Source organism: Suncus etruscus, chromosome 16 (assembly GCF_024139225.1).
Source record: "Suncus etruscus isolate mSunEtr1 chromosome 16, mSunEtr1.pri.cur, whole genome shotgun sequence".
In the NCBI taxonomy this organism is placed as follows: Eukaryota; Metazoa; Chordata; class Mammalia; order Eulipotyphla; family Soricidae; genus Suncus; species Suncus etruscus.
The window spans coordinates 45,350,510-45,373,479 of record NC_064863.1 but is presented as its reverse complement, the minus strand read 5'-3'; the positions used below and the strand labels follow the sequence as shown (position 1 = coordinate 45,373,479).

Genomic DNA, 22,970 nt, shown 5'->3' with positions numbered 1-22,970 from the left:
GGGCTTATATTTAAGCATTTAATCTCTCAGCATCATCCTAATACTAGGAATGATTATGAAGGCTAAAGGCAACTACTGCCAGAAACTCAAACAAATCAAGAAACCATTCTTTTTCAAATAGATACTAGAGAAGACTTGGAAAGTCCTAGGGGTACTGACCCTCCCTCCCTTCCCTTTCTCCAAGTCATCTATTTGTCCCTTCAACAGGGATTTTTAGCTATCGGGAATGTACATGTTTGGATCTTAAAAGGAAAGCTCAAATGATGATAAAAAAACAAAAATACAGAAAACAAGCACTCAAAGGTGCTTGTTCAAGACTGAAGACCATGGGTGTCCACTACCTGGGAGCAGGATGCAAGTTGAAGGAAAACAAAGTAACTATCACAAAAAAAAAAAAGAAAAGAAAAGAAAAAAAAAAAGGAGCAAGGGATCTTCCTGTACAAAGACTCCCTTCACTCAGATGCTCATTCCATTCACACTTCTTCATGTACAAGCAGAGGCTGGGTCGAAGAGGCACTGCTGCCCACAGAATTGATCCGAACCGAATGGTCCACCACTGTCGTCTCTGGATTGGGGTTGGCATTTGACATGTTGGAGTAGATCTGAGGAAAACAAGTTCACAGTCAATGTATCTGTCCCCACAAGGGATACATGACAAAGGGGTAGTGTGTGTGGTGTGGTGTGGAAGCTCATGAAATATGGCCCAGGTTCTTTTATGGAGGAAGTTCTGATGGGCTTCAGAACCCCAACTCCAATCATATTCACCTAAGAACAGACAAGTTTTGCTTAATCCCTATTTTCCCCAAGATCTGAAGAAGCACTAAGTGATGCTGCATCTCCCAAAGAGTTTTCCTTACATGTATCTAGGAACAAACTATGGAACCTAGTGTTTGCTCGGTGGGCAGTACCTCCCGACCCCTATATAAGGAATGGGGTGCTAGGGAAGATCAGGTGGGGAGCTGTAATCACAGATGCATTTAAGAGGCATTATCTTTTTGTTTTTTTAAGGAAGGCAGGTTACCAAAGGGGTGGGGAGAATGATAATTATTTTTTCCTGACAAGGAGATGGTAGGCCCATTAAGTTTGGGAACTCTGAAGGTTGATGGTTCTCTATAGTCAACTACAAACTGTGGATTAGTGTCCTTTATACCCTGAAAATCAATGATTTCTTAAGTCTTCTGCTGAGAAACAAGCACTTAGGTAAGAAATGCTCCTTAATATACTGACCCCAGCTCAATTCCCAGCACCACATATGGCCCCAGAGCGATACCACCATGGGTCACTTCTGAGCCAGGAATAGCTCCTGAGTCCTAAAGGATGTGACCTAACCGTCTTGAGTGGAAAATGCACTTGGAAAAGAAAAGTCTCTGCACACAATTCAAAAGAAAAGTAATTAAAAACTAAAATCTGAATCAAAGTTATGGATCATTAACTCCTCCTTAAGAGAATGCACAGCAAGAATGGATTTGAGTTTGGAGTGTTCCTCTCACCTCTGCAAGATGGGGGGATCTCCCCACTTCAAATAACTGTTCATTCTCTCTGACTTGTGAGTTAACAGTTCTGCCATTTCTGGCTATGCTTGTTGAAGCAGAAGGCTGACTTTACTGAGATCACAAGCCATAGAATAGTTCTACGCCTTTACTCTTACCACACCTTCCAAAGGCTAAATTGTTTGACACATGACACCAATATTTGGGGTCAGGGAGGAAATCAAAAAAATCTTCCTGAAAGTTCTACTTCTAGGCTTCTGAATGCCACGTCCTCAACTCATACCCTGCATTGGTTTAGGACAGGGAGGGTAAGTAGGTCCTTCCATTGCTCCACCTTTCCATGGGAAGCCTAGGAGAGGAGGAGTGGGTCTCTTAGTCCTCATCCCAGTGGTGGAGATGGCATAGAGAGATAATGACTCATAGACCAGAGCACACACTTTTTAACTCTGGGTTAAAACCCTTGCATTGCATCACATGGTCCTTTGAACATCAATGGGTTAGGATGCCCCCTTCACCATCACCCAAAAAATAAAAGGGCCAACGAGAAGAACTATCCAGAACCAAGAGAAGGGAGACATATATTTGGCCAGTGTACTCACATGAGTAGAACTGTCTGAAATCTGCTTCTCAATGAGCTGAACAATCTGTTTGAAGGTGGGCCTCTTGAGGGGGTCAGCATCCCAACAAGTCTTCATTACATCATACCTGCAAGAAAAGGCCATGTTAGTGCCCTGTTTCTCAGTTGTTACCAGTTCATCCCCAGGCACTGGACAATAAAGAAGTGTGTGCATACAACAAAACACTGCCCAACAGTGTATTTTGAGAGAGAAAAAGACAATGAAAATAGGTGACATAAGTGATAGCCAAATGGAGGAAGCATAAAAAAAAGAACCAAATTTCAGACTAGGCTAGTTGAAACCTTAAAATGACAACACCCTCCATCCCCCCCCCCCAAAAAAAAACCTCAGAAAGAAAATTATTTGGGCCCTTACATTTCAGCAGGGGCATGCTCAGGGCTCAGCATTCGGAAACCTTCCTTGATCATCTTGTAGAATTTAGAATCCACTGGCATACCAGGATAGGGGCTGCTCCCTGAGGCACAAAGAGTTTGCAAATCAATGTTCATCCTAGGCGAGCAGGACACAGATTAACCTAAAGCCCACGCTTTGAGTTGCATCAAGGTGCCTTTGGTAGGAATCATCTTACCTAAGGAAAATAACTCCCACAGAAAAATCCCATAGGACCAGACGTCACTTTCAAATGTATACACACAGTTGAAAATGCTTTCGGGCGCCATCCACTTTACAGGCAGCCGAGCCTGCAATAAAAGTACAAGAGATACAGCTCAAAAATGAGAAATCTCAAAGAAATTAAAAACAGAACAAACAAACAAAAAAACCCCAGGGAATAAAAGTATTCCCTCTAGTTGCTTCTCCTGCTAGAGATGGGGGTGAACTTGACCACCAGCTCAAAACAGCCTTTCCTCTATGACCCCAATGACCTCTGACGTACAGCTTTAGATCAGTATCTTAAAAACAGAAACAGTGGATCAGTCCATGCATGGTGGTTAAAAGCAGAGTACAGACGTCAGAGATATGGGTTTAACCCTTGGCTAATCACTGGCCTCAAGTGACAGAGATTTGTTAGTCACTCCTGAGTTTATTTTTCTCCTTTCCACTCATGTTAGAACATGGACTTCCTCAGTAAGAGTCCTTGTCCAGCTCCTGTATAAAGAGGAATAGCCATAGGACTTCATTTTGCCATCAAGTTTCTGAGTGTTATACAGCAACTTAGAAAAAAGTTCAAAATGCAGTTCTGTCCTCTTCCTTGTTTTCTACCCATCTTGCCTTCTAGCCACATTGGTTGGTTCCTCAGTGAGGATCATGAAAATGAGGGCTACCCCCAGATTGGGCCCTAAATACTTCAGGTGCTTCTCTGGACTAGTGTGGCCTGCTACTCTTACTTTCACTTTCTTTTAGGTTTTCTTTCATAGGCAAGTCAGTTATCTCTTACCAATCAATGCATTGGGAAAAATCACTGAAATAGCTATCACTAAGCCCTGCTGCTATCTTCTGTAAAATAAAAATACTTCAAAGCCACCAAGTTGTTTTGTAGGTTAAATGAGATCATGGAAATGAGATAAGGCAAAAGTTTCTTCGCCCAAACTGCCTGACTCACAAATACTTGAAAAATAACCTAGCATAATAAGTAGTGAGCACCCAAAAGATCTCAGGAAATGCTTGCTACTTTTGATGATTTCAAGGTGGCAAGTGGCAGGTCTAGGGATTAAATTCAACAGCTCCAACTTCACATCCTGAACACTTTCTGCTCAAATTAAGGCAAACTTTCCATGACTATTCCTCTTGGAGGCATTCTGAATTCCTGTTTCTTAATCTACCATAAAAAAGTAAAATCATTCCTTCTTTTAATCCACTTAAGACTGAGAAGACAATTTTTTCTAGTCTTCAAGTTATTTTAGTTGGGGGAGGAGGGCTTGGTGGGAGAGAAAAACTTTCCAATAGACCTTCCCAAATTTCTCACTGAAATTCCTATAGGAGCTTTTAGACATCCGGCATGTCTTCAAATCAGATTCTGAGGAACTTGGAATGGGGGGTGGATCACCTTTTCTTTTTCACTAACTTCTAAGTGAAATTCAGCATTTCCTTAACATTGTGAATGAAGATTTAAAAAAACAAAAAACAAAAAAAACGCACTCTGGTAGGAGCAGTTAACTTGATCTGATCACCAGCAGGAATCAGCCAGCTAGTTTTATTTGATTTGCATTTAAATTTATTTCCACTTTGAAATTACAGTAGCTTTTGGACAAAGAGAACATATATAAGTAGCTAGAACATGTTTTTTCTGTGCAATGTAGTGTATATAAATATATCACCAATTTACATTTTAATATTTTGATAAGTGTATTTCAATCTAACTACTTTTCTTGGAGAACCTATGTATTTTTATCGTATGAATTTGTAAAACACTTCTGGCAAGAGATCATAGACTTTGCCAGACTGTAAGCCACAACAAATGATAAGGAATCCACTAGGAAGATGAAGAGATCTTAGATGACTACGCTTTAAATCTGTCAGCAATAACATGTTCTGAGAGTCGCCTGAGTGTATTGGGAAGCCCCTTTCAGCTGTGCTGGGGGACTGGGCAGTGCTGGGAATCAAACCTAAGTGTCTTACATGCAAAGCATGCACTTAGGCCCAGACAGTGCTCTCTGGCCACAAGCTCTCATTTTCAACTTGTCCCATATATTCTCCATAGCCAGCAGCCTCGTGAAAGCATTATCTGTAATTGGTTATTTCAAACGACTTGAGCAGAAGTCCACAATCTGGAAGCTTGATGAGTTTAATGTATTCTTGTGAATTCTAACTAAGGCCACCCACCAATATTCAAAGATTCGGTAGCTGCAACAGAACCATAACCATGATTATTTATGTTTCAAACAAAACATCTTTAAAGGTCAGTATTATACTTGCTATCAGATATTAGCTGCAGTTCTACTCCCTTTACATTCTCACATAGTAACTTTATAAGGCAGTAAAGGGATTATTTTCAAGAGGAGAAAAATAAGATTCAAAAATACTGGGAAGTCTTACCAAAGATCACACCAAGTAATAGAGCCAGTTTGAACTAAGCATAAGTGGGTCTGGAAGCCACAATGTCTTTTAGTCACTATTCAAAGGGCAGGGTAAGAAACTTACCTTTCACTTTTCCCTTGAACAAGAAAACCTTTCAACATGGAGGGGATTTGGTGTTTTTAACAGACCTGGTGGTAAAATTTAGCCTTGAAAGAAATTTACTAAAAATGAGGGTGGCACCTCGGAGCAATAGTACAGCAAATAGGAGTGCTTGCCTTGCAAGCTACTGAACAGGGTTTGAGCTCCAGCACCATGTATATGGTCCACCAATCCCCACCAAGACTGATGCCTAAGCAGAGTCAGAATTAAGCCCTGAGGTCTATGACTGTGGCCCTAAAACTAACAAAAAAACCAATAAGCTACCTCCAGAAATACACCTGAATTGCAGGAATGGACCTGGGAAAATAGATAAGAATATCTACACAGGACTATGTCACTTCCCTCATCAATGGGATGGTACCTAAAAAATATGGAACTGTTTTCACCTCTATTAACCTCTGTCATCTCAGGGAAAGAAAGAAAAAAAACAAAACATAGAGTGCTTTTATGTTTCCCTAACATTCAAAATATAAAAACAATGCATCCTGGTGCCAAGGATTTGTTCTGATGAAAAAACTGGCAACATAAAGCATTTTGAAATAAAACTACTATGTTCTATAAACCAATTATTGCTCATGAACCTACTTAAAATAAGCTTTATTACATAATATGCTCTCTATTGATTATAAGATACAATACTCTAAAGACCTAATTCTGAGCTATATCTGGGATTTTCATCTATTCCACATACCATGTCACTCTCCAAAGAAAATTCCCCTGCAGTGACCTTCAGAATCCACATTGTTTCACTTGAACAAAATCAAGTTCATTGCTATTCTCAGGCTATAATGAAAATTAAGGCTATTTCTGTTTCCTTCGTTCCTTTCCTTCCCATAATTACACAATTAGAATTAGGAATTCTATTATCAGAATGTTAGTTGTAGTAATGTTCAGATACCATGCAAATTCTGAAGTATACTTAATTTGACTGCTAAAATGCATGACATCACAAAGGTGGGATTTGCATTAGGAAAATTATAAAACATAATCCCTGTAAAAACTGGAAACTCAAAAACCTTTCACTGGCTTGTCAAGCAAAGAGGGGATGGGATACTCACGTTTCCTTTGACCACATAATTAGAATCATTCTTGATGTCTCTGGCTAGACCAAAATCACAAATCTTTGTGATTCGACCATGAGTAAGAAGGATATTTCTGGCTGCCAAGTCTCTGTGAATACACTATTAGAAAAGAAAGCCATTTAAATTTATTTTAAACTTTAAGAGTGAAAACTGCATTTAATACCAGGGTGCTCCTTATGTTATAAAAATCCAATACTTTTGCTTCACTTTTCAACTATGCGATACACCAAAAATAAATATTTAAATTATGCCTTGAATGATGCTCAAATTCTGTGTTTCATATCGTTAGAACAGTAATTACTATAATCATTTTCCAAACCAACTTGAATAAATGCTTTCTTTCTTTGTAGGACTGCTTTCATTCATAGAAAAATACATTATAAATAGTCGTATCATATTTTTTAAACTCATTTTGTATTTTTGTCTTTGGATGTCCTTTTAGTTTATGAAATGTCTTTGCCACTTCCATCTGACATCTGCCAAGGACATAGTGAAGAGGCTCCTTTTTTCAGCCACCATGTTCCCATATAGTTTGTTAATTATTTGAAAATGTCACCAATGACACCAAGGTAGGATTTATACATTCAATAATTTTTGTTAGGTCCAGTTCATAGAGAATTCCTCTTACTCTTGTAAAAACTGTTTCTTGGTTAGATTCCATCTTTCCCCTCTATCTCACTCTTTTCCAATGCTTTCACTGGTTAAGACTCTTTACTTCATACATTTTTCATACAATATTTGGGCTCTAACTTCAATCAAACACCGAGCACAGCAATTCAATGAGATACTCATCCTACACTTTTACCAATAAAATAATGATCTCTAAGAGTAGCTCCAATATGAAAATCTAAATATTTTAATGCATTCATTACATATACAAAAATTCAAAGAGCGATCATTTTGACAAGTTTGCACTTTAAAGAAACTTAGAAAAATAAGACCAGAAATTCGAGAGGCAGCCATGGGAACCTGAAGTAACTAAATTGCCTCTGCTTTTCAGTTACCCCACTTCAGAATGACATGCTGTGTTCTAACTGCAGCTCTACAAAGCTCCTTTCTGAGCCCATTGTAAAGGCCTCCTCTGAGAATTGCTCCCACTCACATTCTTTGAGGCGAGGAATGCCATGCCCTTTGCCACCTGGTAAGAAAAGCTTAGCAAATCTTCCAGGTCGAGGGCCAGCTCATCATCATCCATGACAGCAGGTGTCACCTCTCTTTCGATGTAGGAGCCTGGGGGAGGAAAGGGATTTTCTTAACAATTAAAACCTTCGGGGTGAGTTAAGGAAAGGAAAGGAACAATGACAACACCAATGGTTAATAATGAATAACCTGATGGGAATTTGGTTGAATACCTCCCCAATGCTGATCCTTTTGTGCAGGGGTCACAAAGTTAAGTCACTATTCATTACAGGTTAGTAAACAAATATTTAGAGGGGAAAATAATATCCCAAAACTTATTTATTGTTCTGAAAATAGATACCTGATTTATTTTGATATGCAAAATATACTGGATAGTCAAATCTTTTTCTATCTGTTGGAGGATGCTGGATTCAATGCCCACTTACAACCACTTGCCAAGATCACTCTTGTCACTAGACTATACCACAAGTAACAAATGATAAAATATATTCACAATGCCATGAGCAATTCCCATTAGACTTGTTTTTATTCCTAGCTAGGCACTAACCTATTCGTGCAGCTCTCCTCTTGTCAGTCTTGGTTGGGACAACATAAGAAACTCCGGGCTTCATGTCCATATACTCGTTAGTACTGTCATTGCTGGGAGAGAAATAACCATTGAGGTATGAATAGATGAAATGGGATGTAGAGGATTGTGGGCATACTTTGGGGGCAGAGTTCAGCTTTTCAAGTAATAAGCTGATTGTACTGGAAGAAAGTTTGGCAAAGTTGGACTGAAGAGAACCTAGTTTAGCATAGTTATAGTGGTTAATTTTCAACATTAGAGTCCAATCCCTGGGAATTAGAGGTTCTTTTCTTTCTTGTGTTCAATCATTGATTGAACTCTGGTTAGAAATTTACCATCCTTTGACACTAGGGATTTAGTGGGAATCAGAGAGCCAAAAACATTATCCCACATTACTTCAAACTCTCAAAATTAACCTCAAGAGACAAGAAGAAAGAAACAAAGAATAAGAGCTTCTGAGATGTGTTATGGGGGAAGACAGTGATCGTGAACATATAGCAATTGATGGGAGCAAGTTAAAAAAAAAAATCAGTTGGTTCAGATAAACACCAATAATTTGGATGATTTTCTGAACCATCTGGACCTCTTGAATCTGCAACATTTCAACATTTGGCTGGAGAGTCTTCAAGATTTTTAGTACTTCCTGCTTCTGATTAGCATAGAAACACCATGACAACAATTTCTTCCGAGCATGCTGGTGGTTCCAATCCCATCTGGGACCCGAGAGCACAAAGAACACCTCCGAGGATTGAACAGTTTAGTCCATTATTTTCAAAGTATTAAAAAAATGTGCATGGAGCCTTGTTTTCAGGAGCAAGGCAATGTGATCCAAATAATTCATGTCAAGAGCATATGCTTGGGGAAAGCAAAGGTGATTTATACTGTATTTTACTACAACTTGACACTCTTGACATTACTCAAGATTAAAGGGTTTTGTTTTAAGTTAAGAAGTGGGGATTGGAGAACAGCAGTACTTGCTTTGCATATGACTTACCCAGATTCCATCCCTTGCACCCCATAATCCCCCAAACCCATCAGGAGAGATTCTTGAATGCAGAGCCAGGAATAAGCTCTGAGCACCACCAGGTATGCACCCCCCTTTCCACCCCAAAGTTAAAAGACATTACTTGGGAATGAAAATTTCAGGCAACTAAAAAGGGGTATAAGAAGTGACTGCTCAGCTATAACCACCTCCACAAACACAGTCTCCATGTTTGTGCAGGGTCAGCTCTATAGACAGACACACTCTTTTCTCCAAAGAGATATAAACTGAGCCATAAAAAAACATGGGTACACTGATCACAGCAAAAAGCTTACTATCTCAGGAGATGATGGGCCAAGCCTCTGCCCTGCTGAAGCTGTGCCTGCTGCATCCATCAACCAGAATGACCACTTTGCCTTGGACCCTGCCTCACCACTCCTGTTTGACTCTCTTCAGGGAGAACAAGCTGACCAAACTTCATGTATGCCAGTATTTGGATTGATATCACCAGGGCTTTCTTTTTGAGGAAGTGCAGGTACTCCTCCCCTATATCCTCCTTTTTCTGGAGGTCTTACGGCTGAAAAAAGCCTCTAAAAGCCACAGTATCAGTAATAGTGCTTTGAATTTCTGGACAACTTTGTTTGATTCTGTAATCCCTAAAGAAACACACCAATTTAACAGAATGGACAGCTAACAACAAGAGCTTACTAAACTTTCTGCCATTGTATAGATGACTTCATTGGAGATACTCTACTTTTCATAAATATGCTTGCTACTTTACTGTTTTCTTTTTTTCTTCTCTTGCATTCTATTTTTTCCCTATATTTTCAATAGCTTTTCTTTCACTTATCTGTAAACAAATGTATTATGGTCAACTATATGATGCATTCTCTCAAAATAAAGTAAAAATAAATGACGGTAGTTATGAATAAATCCTGGGACAGAGAGTTAGAGGGAGACAGCTGAAGATAAGTTTAAGAGACAAAGTCTGGATATCACAAGATGTTGAGAATAAAGTGAATGAAGAAGAGAAATCTACCATAGAGTCAGAGAAACACAAAAGAAGCATGATTAGTGTATGACTTGTCCTGGGCTAGGCAAGTGTCCAAAGTTTTAAGTGGTGGGTTTTCATTTGGAAAGAACACATTTGGATTATGAACAGGAAAGTTTACTGATTGGAAACTAGACAAATACGCCTCAAGGGAATTAAAGTTCTTTACTAATTAAATTCAAAATGCTATCCACAATGGAATAGAGAAAATTAAGATTCAGGATTTTATTTTGGGGGGGAGAAGGGTGGTGGTCCCACCTGGCTGAGCTCAGAGGACAGTATGTTTTGGTGGAATTCAACATAGGTTCCGGTCTCAGACACAGCTAGGCAAGTGCCTTGATCTTTGCACTATCTTGCTGGTCTGGTATGTCATTTTTAAAGATGTGCTAGAGTAGTTGTGCCTTTTTATAGAAGGATGTATACAGAAAGCAGGGCAAAGTACAGAGAGATAATTGAGAGATGGATGTCAACAACTCCTGTGGGGAGAGATGGTTAAAGCTTTTTGCTACTCTCTTTTAAAGATTCCAAAGGAATCAACTGTGACAGTTTGAGGTTTCTCCGTTTTCTCTCTGAACAGTTTCTCACAGAAAGAAGCATCCGGTACTCAGATCAACTGAGTATGCATGGACACAGAAAAGTATGCCACGGACACAGAAAAACCGAACCATGAAAAGAAAAGAGAATGGGTATAGCATCAGTCACTGGAGAACTAACTAAATCTTAGTGTGGGGAGGGGCTAAGGAGAGACAGAACAAAACAAAAAAGATGTTCTTTTTCAAATCAATAAGCATCTAAGTCCAACACTATTTGAACTTGCTGGACTGTCAAATTATTTAATAATATAATAATAATGTAAATATGTAAAATACTTAATAATCCCAATCTTGCACCTCAAAGTAGCTCAGCTCATTTTGTGAAAGAATCAGCCTTGATTGCGAACCCTTCTGACCCCATGAACTGCCTGTCAACAGCCGATGCTTATGTAAATCATTCTTACCAGGAAGACTCCTTTGAATGCAAAAGATTCTTATAAAGTGCGGAGTCTGCGTTATCTTCCTGCTTTGAGCAAATAAATGAATCTCGTTTTCTTCTCAAAAAATTCAAAAGATCACCATAGCAACAGTATTCTGTAATGACCAAGGTGGGCCCTACAAGCAAACAGAAAAAGGTGACAGAGAGGTGAGCTACATCGAGGATTCAGTCTTCTCATTCAAATATCCCAGTGATGATGGCCATTAGCCAGCAGGTTCAAGGAGATGCCTACATAGGACCAATACTCAGCTATGAGGACTAGACCTAGGACCAGTGCTTCAAGAGGCAGGTGGAGTTAAACAAACAAGCCTATCTCTTTCTCTCTAAATTCCTAAATGATGCCAAGTGTTTGAGGCCAGGCTTGACTGCTGGTTTCACACAAGGAATTACAGGTTGCAAATGGTGTACTATTTACAAGCTTCCTACATGAATCCTTTGATTCATTTCTGTTTACAGCAGGCCTTCACACCCTCCCAGTAATGTTATTATGGAAATGATGAAGAGTACAAACTGCGACATAATAGGAAAGCCAATCACACGGAACCGCCAGCTGAGACAAGTCTGGAAAGTGGGTGAAAAGCCGAACTAATAGGGCATCTCATCACCTGTGTTCAGAAGACACGGATTGTAAATTTTTTTTTAAGGTGGCTGAGAAAGCCTAACTGCGGCCCGGAAATTAACAGGCAATTGATGAAATTGAGCAGAAACCGCTCATAAACTAATTCATAATGTGATATGAGTGGTAGGAAATACTTTATGAAATTACATAAAAGTAATCCACTTGACTATGGATCCTGACAGACCTGAGAGAATTCTTAGCTCTAAACCTTTCTGTTCTTTTAAGTGAATATTTCTCAACCTTTTTCCAACTGTGGCCCCTTTCTGACCTTGTATACTTCCTGAGGCCCTCTTTCCTACTGGTTCAGCCCCTAGTACTATGCCATTATGCCTCCAATTAAGTGATTTTTAACCTGTGGTTCTCTTGGAATATCTAGGGAGCCCAGAATTTCCTTGATTGAGAAAAGCTACTTTAGCTAAAAGTTCTTTCTGGAAACAGCCTTGGATAAGAAACGCAATGAATACTTTGAAATTGTATATTTAATCTGTTTTTGCTTTGGGGCTTCATTCAGCAGTACTCAGGGGTTACTCCTAGGACAGGACCTGAGGAACCAAGTATGGGCAGCCAGAGATCAAACCCAGTCAAGTGCATGTAAGGAACATTGATATACAACAAAATAAATATCAGGAGCTCAAGTTAATGTTCTCCACATTTTTGGGTACATTTTATGCCTGGTAGGTTTAGAGGCCTATTTTAAATTATAATATAAAACAAAAGACTAATCCTATGATGACAGAATATAATCCAGCAAAGCATAAAGCCTGAGAGAATGATACATTCTGGGAAGATTTAAGAGGTCAATGAAGTGGATATGACTGACATACCCAATAGGAACCAGGGGTTGTCCCATTCCATGTTGATTAAAGTAAAATATGGATCTTTGGGTGAATATTTTGGGGTGAGGTAGGAGATGAGAAAGAATCTAGGTTAACAGCAACCAGGATCAATTGTCATATAAGCAGTTTGTCATCAAGCATATTAACGTGAAAACGTCTCATCTGCTATTCTGACAGATAACAAAAGGGAAGTTAAATTTGCCATGTCTTTACCTCCAATGGTGCATGCTCCAAGGAGATTGACAATGTTCATGTGATTTCCCAGGTAGCTCAAGACTTTGAGTTCTGACATTAGGGCTTCTCGCTCAGTTAAATGGGCACTTGCTAAAAAAAAAAAAATTAATGGGGGAAGGGGTTAATTTTCAGAAATTGCTTATTTTAGCAAAGAATAAACCAGGTAAATAGCTATGTTGTACAGAGAACTACAGGAACTTACGTTTGAGCATCTTCACAGCTACAGTCATGGCAGCATCTGACTTAATTAAGCCATAAGCAGTGGCCTCAACCACCTTCCCAAAAGCACCTGCACCCAAGGTTTTCCCTGCAGAAAGGAAGAGCCAAAGGAAGTTAGGAGGTAGGGATAGAACAGAGGGTTGCTTATACAATTTCGGGATTTGTTTGTTTGTTTTTGGGCCACACCCGGCGGTGCTCAGGGGTTACTCCTGGCTGTCTGCTCAGAAATAGCTCCTGGCAGGCACGGGGGACCATATGGGACACCGGGATTCGAACCAACCACCTTTGGTCCTGGATCGGCTGCTTGCAAGGCAAATGCCGCTGTGCTATCTCTCCGGGCCCATGCTTATACAATTTCAAAACTCAATCAAGGAATGATGAACTGGCTTAGAGACCTTTCCTGGAAATGTCCTGTAAGTCAACTCTACAAGAGATAGTGACATTTCACAGCAGTTTAGGAAAATCAGATAGTAGAAGCTACTGGAGTTGTTATGCAAACACACTCACACACACAAAAAAAGGTTATTTGGAAAGTCCCAGTTTCATACTGACCAAAACTCAGCCTGTTTCTGGGAAACTCCCATTTGTGATCATAAGGAAGCTGCGTAGGGTCTATGTAAACATAATTATTTCCATTGATTTCCTCCACTACTTTCCATTGGACTTCATACATAGGTTTCTGGGAGGGGATAAAAGGCAAAGTTAGATCATTGTTCAATGTCTAGGGATACCCACAGAATGGTGATCAGGCAGAAAAATACTTAAATGGTCACCTGCAAATATTTGTAGGTAAGGATCATCACAACGATGCACATCAGTCCAGCTGCAACCACAAAACCAATCAGCAAAGGCGTGAACAGGGTGTGGGAAAGGATTTCTTCTGAAGTGAAAGAGGAAGAGAGTATCAAAGCTCTAAGAAGGGTGGAAACTTGATTATACCCATCCAACCCCAAACTCATCCAAGAATTCAAAGCCATGTTCATCTCAGCTCCTTGCCTCGGAGATTATCTCACACTTGCCATTCAAAAACAAATCGTCAACACACTGAAACAAGGTACAAGGTGGCTCTGGACTATGTTGAAATTTTTATAGTACAAGCATAATATATGCTCTTTGTTAAGGATAAGAAAGAGCTGCCTGAATGCTGACCTTAGAAATCCCACCTCGGGCAACTTTAACTTTCCTTTGTGGGCACAGCTTATTTGTTTTCTCCTTCTTATGTCTACCTGACTGTCCTACAATGTTCTACAGTGAGAAGAAATTTCTACCACAACCAAGAAAATAATTTTAAGTGTTCGTCATTTGCTTAGCCTGAAAAAAAGCTACAGTGAAGAACAATAAATGCTTCCCCCTCATTACTCAACACTAAAAACACACTGCCTTTTTGGCAGGCCTCTTTGGCAAGCCAAGAAAACAGAAATATCCCTAAGAATGTAAGTGACTATTTATATTTTTGGTCTTCTAACTTCATAGTAATTCATCAATCTATCTGAAGGATGATCAAATTTATGAGAACTAGTCATTCATGAACCAAAATTTTAAAGATGTTAGAGAATTAGCACAATGACACACTTCCCAAGAAAAGCAGTGTTAACTTTCTGATCTAGTATGCTAAAACACAAAAGTTTAACAAAAATTATAAATTGATATAAAAAATTGACATTGCTTTTATTTGGTTTCTATTTTTTCTAGAAGGAAGGCATACACCTCTCTGATTTCTGTTTTTCATGGGAAAAATTGTGCATATACCATTCATAACACGCATGCATGCCTCTGCCATATATATAAGTGCACATGCACATAGACGCACACTCTATAAAGCAGGGTTAAAACTGTTGTGCACAGTGTATTGACTAGGACAAGAATGAAATTTAGTTTGATGACCATATGATGCAATGCTGATATTACCAGAAATGGCATGGCACATCATGAGATGAACTTAAAAGTCAGGATTGACATGGCAGGCAGAGATTAAACATCCCCTTAAATTGGATTAAAAAGAAATATACCTTTGTTGTTACCTTTAAGTGCAAAGTTAAAAAAGGCAGAATCCTTTCCCACATCGTTGCAAGCCCTACACTCGACTGTTCCGTTGTGCTTGAAGGTACTGTAGTTCACGGAACTCTGGACCATTATCATTCCAAATGGTGACACAGAGGAGTTCAGGATCTTCACATCTACCGGCCCCACAGGAACAGGAACAGAGCAGCTATGAAGGAGAAAACAACAACCCAGATGTGTTCTTGGTCAACCAAGAAATGTGATGCTTTGGCTCTAGCCTCCTTGAAAAAAGTAAATTCAGAAATCCACGATAAAACATTTCCCCTTATAAACAATAGTTACTGGAGATGAGAAAGGTGACATGGAAGTGAAAGAATGTTGTGGCTTTTGAATCTGAACTCAAACATGCCTCTTCTGTCAGTTTCCAACAGGCAACTTAGGGGACAGAGTGGTAGCACAGTGGTAGGGTGTTTGCCTTGCATGCTACTGACCCAGGACAGACACGGGTTTGATCCTAGGCATCCCATATGGTTCCCCGAGCCAGGAGCGATTTCTGAGTGCAGAGCCAGCAGTAACCCCTGAGTGCTGCAGGGTGTGGCCCAAAAAACAAACAAAGAAACAAACAAATAAATAAAAACCAACAGGCAACTTAGATTCTCCAAAACTCATTTGAAAATGAGGGTGACAATCCTTCAAGAGTACCCAAGGGATTAGAAATGAGCCTAGACAGGTGGCTGGAACATAACTTCCATAAGTGAACCATGGGAAGAAATATAGAGAAGGAAAACATTTAATTCAATCAAGATGAAAAAGAAAGTAACCCCCTAGAACCAAGAGCAAGAATTCTGTAGTTTCAGATCCAGATTGTAAAATCTGTTTGTCTTCCAGGTGGCAAAACCCCTCAAAAACCATAGAACCCAATTCTGATTCTATACCCCCATATGCCTGGTGCTGTTTACATTCCTGTATTCTAGCTCACTTTTAGGCAATACCACCAGCATTCTAGTGCTTGCCAACTTCTTCATTTTCAGGCCCACTCTCCCATCAGAGTGTTAGTTCACAAAGTCAGGAGAAGGGGGGCATCTTGCTCACCAAGCTCCTTGACATCTAGTGGGGCTTAATGGCATCCACAGGAATTAAGGGCCCCATAAATGCCTGTCAAGTAGGGAGAAGGAGGCTCTGTGGGGAAATTTCCTCAAGAATCCTGGGCTCTTCTCAACGACTAGCCAAAGAAACCATTCCACTGGAATTCTGCTACAAACTGTCATACTAGGTCATCTCTTGCAACTTGTAATCAAAGGTCTACTCTAGACTGTATGAAAAATAAAAAATTTCTATTATTAACCTGGCTCTTCTATTGTGATGAAACCTGAACATAAACTCTCAGTGAAGGCATAAAAAAGGCAGTACTGACCCTATATCTGTACAGTGGGGCCATGTACAAAGAATGGAAGATTTGTTTAATTGTGGATCAGCTACTCCCAGGTAAAGGTGCTGGGGGACCAGACACCTCATCAACAAGTAAATCTCTCCAAGAACATTATCACTTATAAACACCATATGGAAGCTAATATTGTGACATCATATTTTTTGGGTAACTTTGCAAGTAACTATTGAGGTAATTTTTTCATGGTAATTCTATCCAAATTTTCCTTACACATTATCTTTAGGATGGGAATCTAAATACTCCATTCTGAAAAATTGCTTTACCGACCTGCAAACTAGAAATTGCAAGAGAAATCTGAAATCCCTCCCCCTTCATCCCTTCATATTGAGAATCCTTCAGCAATCTTTTTCCCCAGTAAACAAAATTAATGCCTCCCCAGAAAAAGAGTGCAATTGTGGCCTTTTAAAAAGCAAAATAGGGATGCAGAAAGAAAAAATGCAAAATAGACAGAGGAGAAGAAAAAATAATCAAAACCTTGCCTTTCAGAAGGAAGAAAAGAAATGCTAAAACACATTTGAAACTGAATGAACTGAACTCCTTCACTTCCACATTGTCAGTTGTTCCCCAAATAACCATCTCACCTCTGCTTAGATCCTGCACAAAAGTACCAACTGATGGTAGGCTCTGGGAAGCCTACTGCCACACACTGAAACATGCTGTTCAGCTGATCATCGTTCAGAATCTTTGGTTTAGCTGCAGGAAAGACAAGTGGCTGTTAGATGGCTCAGAAACCTCACCAGTGTCAATATATACCTCCAATTCCCTCAAACACCACCTTCTGTTTCAAATCCCTAGAACTTTCTGAAAGCTGCAGAGGATCATCTACAAGAACAAGATCATGAAGGAAAATGTGTACTTGCAAGTGGAAGGGACAAGCAGGTGGTAGATGGCATGGGTAGATGGGACAAGCAGGTAGATGGCATGGGCTCTCTGAAGCATAGGCCACAAGACCATCCAGCAGAGTTTCTATACCCAGGGAGTCAGTCAGCAAGATTGCTGGCTATGAGTCCAGTGTCCTAGATTCAGGCTGTATCACAGGGAAGCTCTGTGCAAAGAGGATCTGCTAGTAAGTTACAGACACCTGTGGTATATAGTGTCATGTCACCCACTGCACATATTGTAACAGACAAAATTAGAGAAATTCGGGGAGAAAAGTATCTCTTAAGCTTTTCTGTTTGTTTTGAAATGAAGTGATTTAAAAAAGAACTGAATCGTATTTGCCAAGAGGCCAAATCTAACAGTGGACAGAATTTTACAAAAGAAAGTCAACCCAAGAGCTTTATTTATACATGCCTTTAAACCCAAATACAATCACCGAGTAAGTAAATTGTACCCCCAGGAATGCTCCAATTTGACATTTCTGTGTTAAGTACAATCATCAGCTGATATTCAATCAAGGATCCCCTGAAGCACTGCAAATTCCTGGAATTATTTTGAAAGCAAAACAAAGTGAACTGTGCTTTGTTTTTCTATTGGGAAAAGATTTGGAAGATCCTAATCCTTTGGGAGCAAGGAAGCTAAACTCGCAGCCTCTAATGGTAGGGACAGGAATGCAGGGAATAGAGGTATGAGGGGTTCATATCTCTGAGGTATGAGGGGTTGTATTTCTGAGCCAAACTCAGGAGGTGATGTATGTGTGATTCAGGCCTGCACACTGGTACCCACACTTGCTGGCTCTCTACCCATGATTGAGCTCCTATGGAAAAGTGGGAATAGAAGCAGCCCCCAAACTTCTCAAGGATGCTGTGAGAATAAAGTGAGATGAACCACACAGAACTAAGAACAAGAGGCCGGAGATGTACAATGCGTAGGGCACTAGCTTTACTGCATACAACAGACCAGGTTCAATCCAAGCACCCCATTCAGTTCCCTGAACACCACCAAGAATGATTCCTGAGAAGAGTCAGGTATGATCCCGAAATCAATAAACAAAAGAACTAAGTTAAAAATGAATCTTGGGGTCAGAAAGAAGGTTCAAAGAACTAGATCATATGATTAGCCTGTTTCCCCAAAAGTAAGACAGTGTCTTATATTAATTTTTGCTCCCAAAAATGCACCAGGTCTGATTTTCAGGGAATGTCTTATTTTTCCATGAAGAAGAATTTGGTACAGATTTATTGTTAAATGAAAATAAAGGAAATTTATTACCTGTATATAGTATGGTAGTACAGTAGTTGGCAACACAAACGAGACAAATTGTGAATCCTACAGTAGCCAGTCGGGTTGGCCCTAGCAACCAGTTTATGATAATTTTCATTCTGAGACAGAGCCTACGGGACCTTATTTTCAGGGGGATGCCTTATATTTCACCTAGAAAAGTAAGTAAACCTCTTATTTTCCGAGGATGTTTTATTTTTCGAGAAACACAGTAGTATGGGGGAGGCCTGGTTCAATTCTCCCTTCACACTTCCCAACATTGCCTGGCCCACTAAGCACTGCTTGGAGTGCCCCTCCCCCCCCCAAGTACTGAGATGGATATAGCCCCTGATCACAGCTTGAGTGTGGCCCAAACATCCTTCCCCAAATAAGAATTTTCAGCAACCAACCAGTAAATGTATTATTATTTAATCTATGTCTTCTTTGCTAATCCAAACACCTACCCACTTTATTTGCTAACCAATTAAATTCACTACATTTGCTACTCTACCTATTCTCTAGAATGACCTGAATATTCATTCATTGCTTCTTCAAAATAGCATGATTGTGTCTGTGCAGCTCACCCACTTTGTGAAGAAATTTGACACTGTTCATGTTGGAAACTGATAGGAAAATTGTAAGGGGCAAGGAGGAGACAGTCATATCAGAAACTTTGAGAGGTATGTTTCCTTGAAGGAAGGTAAGTGAAATCTGATAAATGAAATCTTTACAGAGCCTCTCAAGCACCTTGTCTGCTTGCGGGCAAAAGGGCTTGGCAGGAATCAGAGTGTGCACATGCATGGCACACCCACCTGTCACTCAACCTGGCCCTGTGGATGGGCTGGCCATTTGGCTAACACACACACACACACACACACACACACACACACACACACACACACACACACACGACACACCAGAGCAATCTCAAGGTAGGTACAACCTTGAGAGTTTGGATCCAATGCCAGTTTTCACAAATAGAGCAAGAAGACGAGCCATCATCTTGCAAAGACATCCATCTGGCAAGTTTCATTTAATTACCATGGGCAACTGTGTGATTGGGCTGGAAAGTAGGACATAACACACACATATAAAAAACTCCAGCAGAACTTTAGTAGAATGCAATTTGCTGGAGACAGCAGGCACCATAAGGCAGGTCTCTCTGGACTTAATTCAAGTGTCACTTCTTTTCCCAAGCTATCCTCAACTCTCAAGGCCAAGATCTCATCCTTCCTATTCCTGAAGAACTTCAGAGCACCTAACATATGTTTACATAACATATATGCTTACATAACATCCTGGTCAGCAGCTCCATCACACTGCAAGAGTAGTACAGCCTACAAAACAGTATCTTGGACTTCTATGAGAATCTGGCCTGTGGCAGACACTAAGTCAGAACTGCTGAATTCCAAAGAATTTCACTTGGAGTGAGCAGTAAGGTCTACGAGCATAGCCCAAAGGGGGCTCCTGTGTTGGGTGCTAGCTCCACTCTTTCTGCAACAGGGAACCATAAGAGAAAAAATGTCACAAATATACCTGGTTATGCGATCAATGCTGAGGGGAACACAGAGGCAGCAAAGTTAACTGGAGGTCACTCTACTAAGAGTGCTTCTAAGGCAGGAGCATGCATACCCACAATGTTTTTGTCTTTACTTCTTCCTGAATCCAAACAATGTAATTTAGTTTGGAGGATGGAAGTGGTTTGGGAGCAGTGCTGGGCAGTGCTCAGGGGCTGCTTCCACTGGTTCCAGGAAGAATAGAATACTGGAGACAGAATTCCAGATAGTCTCCTGAACTTAAAGCATATTATCCTCTCTCCAGAGACCCCCCCCCCAACCCCAGGATGGACAGGTTTTGTTTGCTTGTTTGCTTGGAGGGCTATACCAGGTAGTTCTCAGACTTTACTCTGGCCTTTGCACACAAGATTCATACTTGGTGGAGCACATTATGGAGCTCATGGTGCTTATGGCACCCCACAATTAAGTGGGTAGGGTACTTGCTGATCCAGGTTCAATCTCTGGTGTTCCATATGACCCCTCAAGCATGACCATAAGTAATTCCTGAGTGCAGAGTGAGAAGTAACCCCCAAGCATTGCCAGGCATGGCCACCAATACCCCTACAAATAAAGTCCAAAGGGGAAAGAAAAAAATAGGCTGAAAGAATTCCTTTCTTTATCCCTCGTGAACCCTCCCTCTCTTTTCCTCTCCCTCCCCATTGCCACACACTTTCTCTTTCTCTCTCTCTCTCTCTAGTTGCAATGAACACATAGCTAATAATGAGCCTATAAAACATTTTTTAATTACAAAAATGGAAATAGTTCAAAATTGCATAATCCATTACATTTAGCTTTGGTTGCAAGTGCTCTGAGGTCCAAGCCTCCCAGCCTGACACATGGTAGCAGTTATAAAACTGCCAGGCTTGCCAAGTGGTGCAGTCTGCTGGCCTACTTGATCCCGAGTGCTGGTTCATTGTGCAGATTTTCTAAATTCCTCTCCCAGGCAGTTGGTAACTAGAAGAGAGTGGAGTAGCTTTTATTCTACTGGACCTCAAACTGACCAATTTAGCCCAGGCAGTGTAATCCTCAAATATCAATGAGCGTTCCAGGCCACGCAACCAAAAATTTATTAGACTGAAGACACAAAGCCAGCAATATACATTTTGTGTGATATCTGTTATTATTACTGGGGGGTTCTATGAGGAGGGGGACAACAAGGTCATTCTAGCAGCTACCATACCTACTTCCATCAGTGCCAGGGATCAAACCCAGAGCCTCACACATGCGAGGCATGTGCTTGATCACTTGAGCCCCAGCCCTATAATATTTTGGGGGAGTGGAAGGAATACACAATCCACAGTGTTTAGGAGATACTCCTACTCTTACTGAGGATTCTCTCCAGGCAGTGATCTGGGAACCATATGTAGTAGTGGGGATCAAACCAAGGTGAGTTACTTGCAAGATAAGTGCCTTAACCCCTCTGTATTCAACTCTCGGGCTCCAGCAATGTGTTTAAAATACTTTTAAGGCACCCTGATCAGGGTCAGGTCTAGAGAGAGGGAAGAAAAGAAAGTAGAACATGGTATTTTGGGCAGCTCCAATCTCAAGAGGGCATCAGAGAGGTAAGAGAGAAACTGGGGACATTGTGGTGGAAAATGTGCACTGGTGAAGATTGTTGCATGCTGTATGACTGCAACTCAATCATGAACAACTTTGTTAAAAAAAAAACTATTATGAACAACCTTGTAACCACGGTGCTTAAATAAAAAAAAATTTAATGTTAAAACTAAACGTATGAGATTATGAGCTCGAAGGGGCATTGTCCTACCTGGAAGGCAGGTGTCAAGTAGAGATTTAAGTGGAAAGGTAAGAAGACAGAACTTTGAAAGGAAATTATTTGTGGGTGTCAGGAAAATTTAGGTGTGGGGAAATGATCCATGATAAAATATTTTTTAGAAAGGGAATGACATTAAAACTTTATTCTTTAAAAAAAAAGAGAGAAATATCTTGCAAATAAATGCTGGCAGCATTCTAAATCTCAACCTACTCTCAACTCTGTCCCTATCCTAATCTCTAATCTAAACCCAACCTTGTCCCTAATACTGAGAAAGGATGACCTTTAGAAAAGGCTAAAGTTACAGGAGTACAATTTGGATAACAACATGCCATACTATGCAATGGAAATGTTTAATGCATAAAGAATGAGCTAGGTATAAACCCAATCCCAAAAAATGAAAATCTGGGCTCATCTACATTTTCTAAGTGCCTCAATGCACAATGTAAGGCATTACATATACATTTTGCTTTTAAAGATATATAACTCTGTCATTCTCCAGGCTAAATCTGAGCTTGTGGTTTCTCAGATATTCTGCCATCAGCAGCAGACCAAGTGACACATTTCCTAATTCCTCTAGTGATACATTCCCTAATTCCTTTCCAGTTGGGAGGCTTAGATAAGCCAAAGAGATGGATAAATTGTGTTTTCCAGGAGGGATTAAGAAAGAGCCACTTCTCCTTTCAAAACTTCACATATCTGAGTCATCCCAGTGTCTCCAACATCACTGATCAGCTTGCAGGCAGGTTTGGGAGTACATAAAATCTGAGAATTTATTACTTATGCGATTAAAAATCCTAACCACTCATGAATTGACTCACAGAAATGTGATTGTGAGGTGACTGGAGTGATAGCACAACCATACGGTGCTTGCCTTGCATGTGACTAACCCAGGATGGGCTCGGGTTTGATCCCCAGGATCCTATATAATCCCCCAAGCCTTCCAGGAGTGATATCTGAGCTCAGAGTCAGGGTGAGCACCACTGGGTGTGGTCCAAACAGGATAAAAAAAGAAATATATGATTGTGAGAAACAATTTTTCTTAACTGCAATC

The 22,970-nt window shown here is 40.2% G+C and overlaps 1 protein-coding gene across 1 annotated transcript in view; it reads right to left on the bottom strand.

The window, feature by feature from the left end:
- Window positions 1-389: 389 nt before the first annotated feature.
- Window positions 390-22,970, bottom strand: part of KIT (KIT proto-oncogene, receptor tyrosine kinase) — a 94,031-nt gene continuing 71,450 nt past the window's right edge. The window contains exons 8-21 of the mRNA XM_049789960.1: window positions 17,032-17,143; window positions 15,024-15,211; window positions 13,776-13,882; window positions 13,555-13,681; window positions 12,986-13,090; window positions 12,763-12,873; window positions 11,060-11,210; window positions 8,012-8,103; window positions 7,427-7,554; window positions 6,301-6,423; window positions 2,697-2,808; window positions 2,483-2,582; window positions 2,090-2,195; window positions 390-602 (exon numbers count right to left, since the gene is read on the bottom strand). Coding sequence (XP_049645917.1) covers window positions 474-602; window positions 2,090-2,195; window positions 2,483-2,582; window positions 2,697-2,808; window positions 6,301-6,423; window positions 7,427-7,554; window positions 8,012-8,103; window positions 11,060-11,210; window positions 12,763-12,873; window positions 12,986-13,090; window positions 13,555-13,681; window positions 13,776-13,882; window positions 15,024-15,211; window positions 17,032-17,143 — 1,691 coding nt within the window. The 3' untranslated portion in view covers window positions 390-473. The remainder of the gene's footprint in view (window positions 603-2,089; window positions 2,196-2,482; window positions 2,583-2,696; window positions 2,809-6,300; window positions 6,424-7,426; window positions 7,555-8,011; window positions 8,104-11,059; window positions 11,211-12,762; window positions 12,874-12,985; window positions 13,091-13,554; window positions 13,682-13,775; window positions 13,883-15,023; window positions 15,212-17,031; window positions 17,144-22,970) is intronic.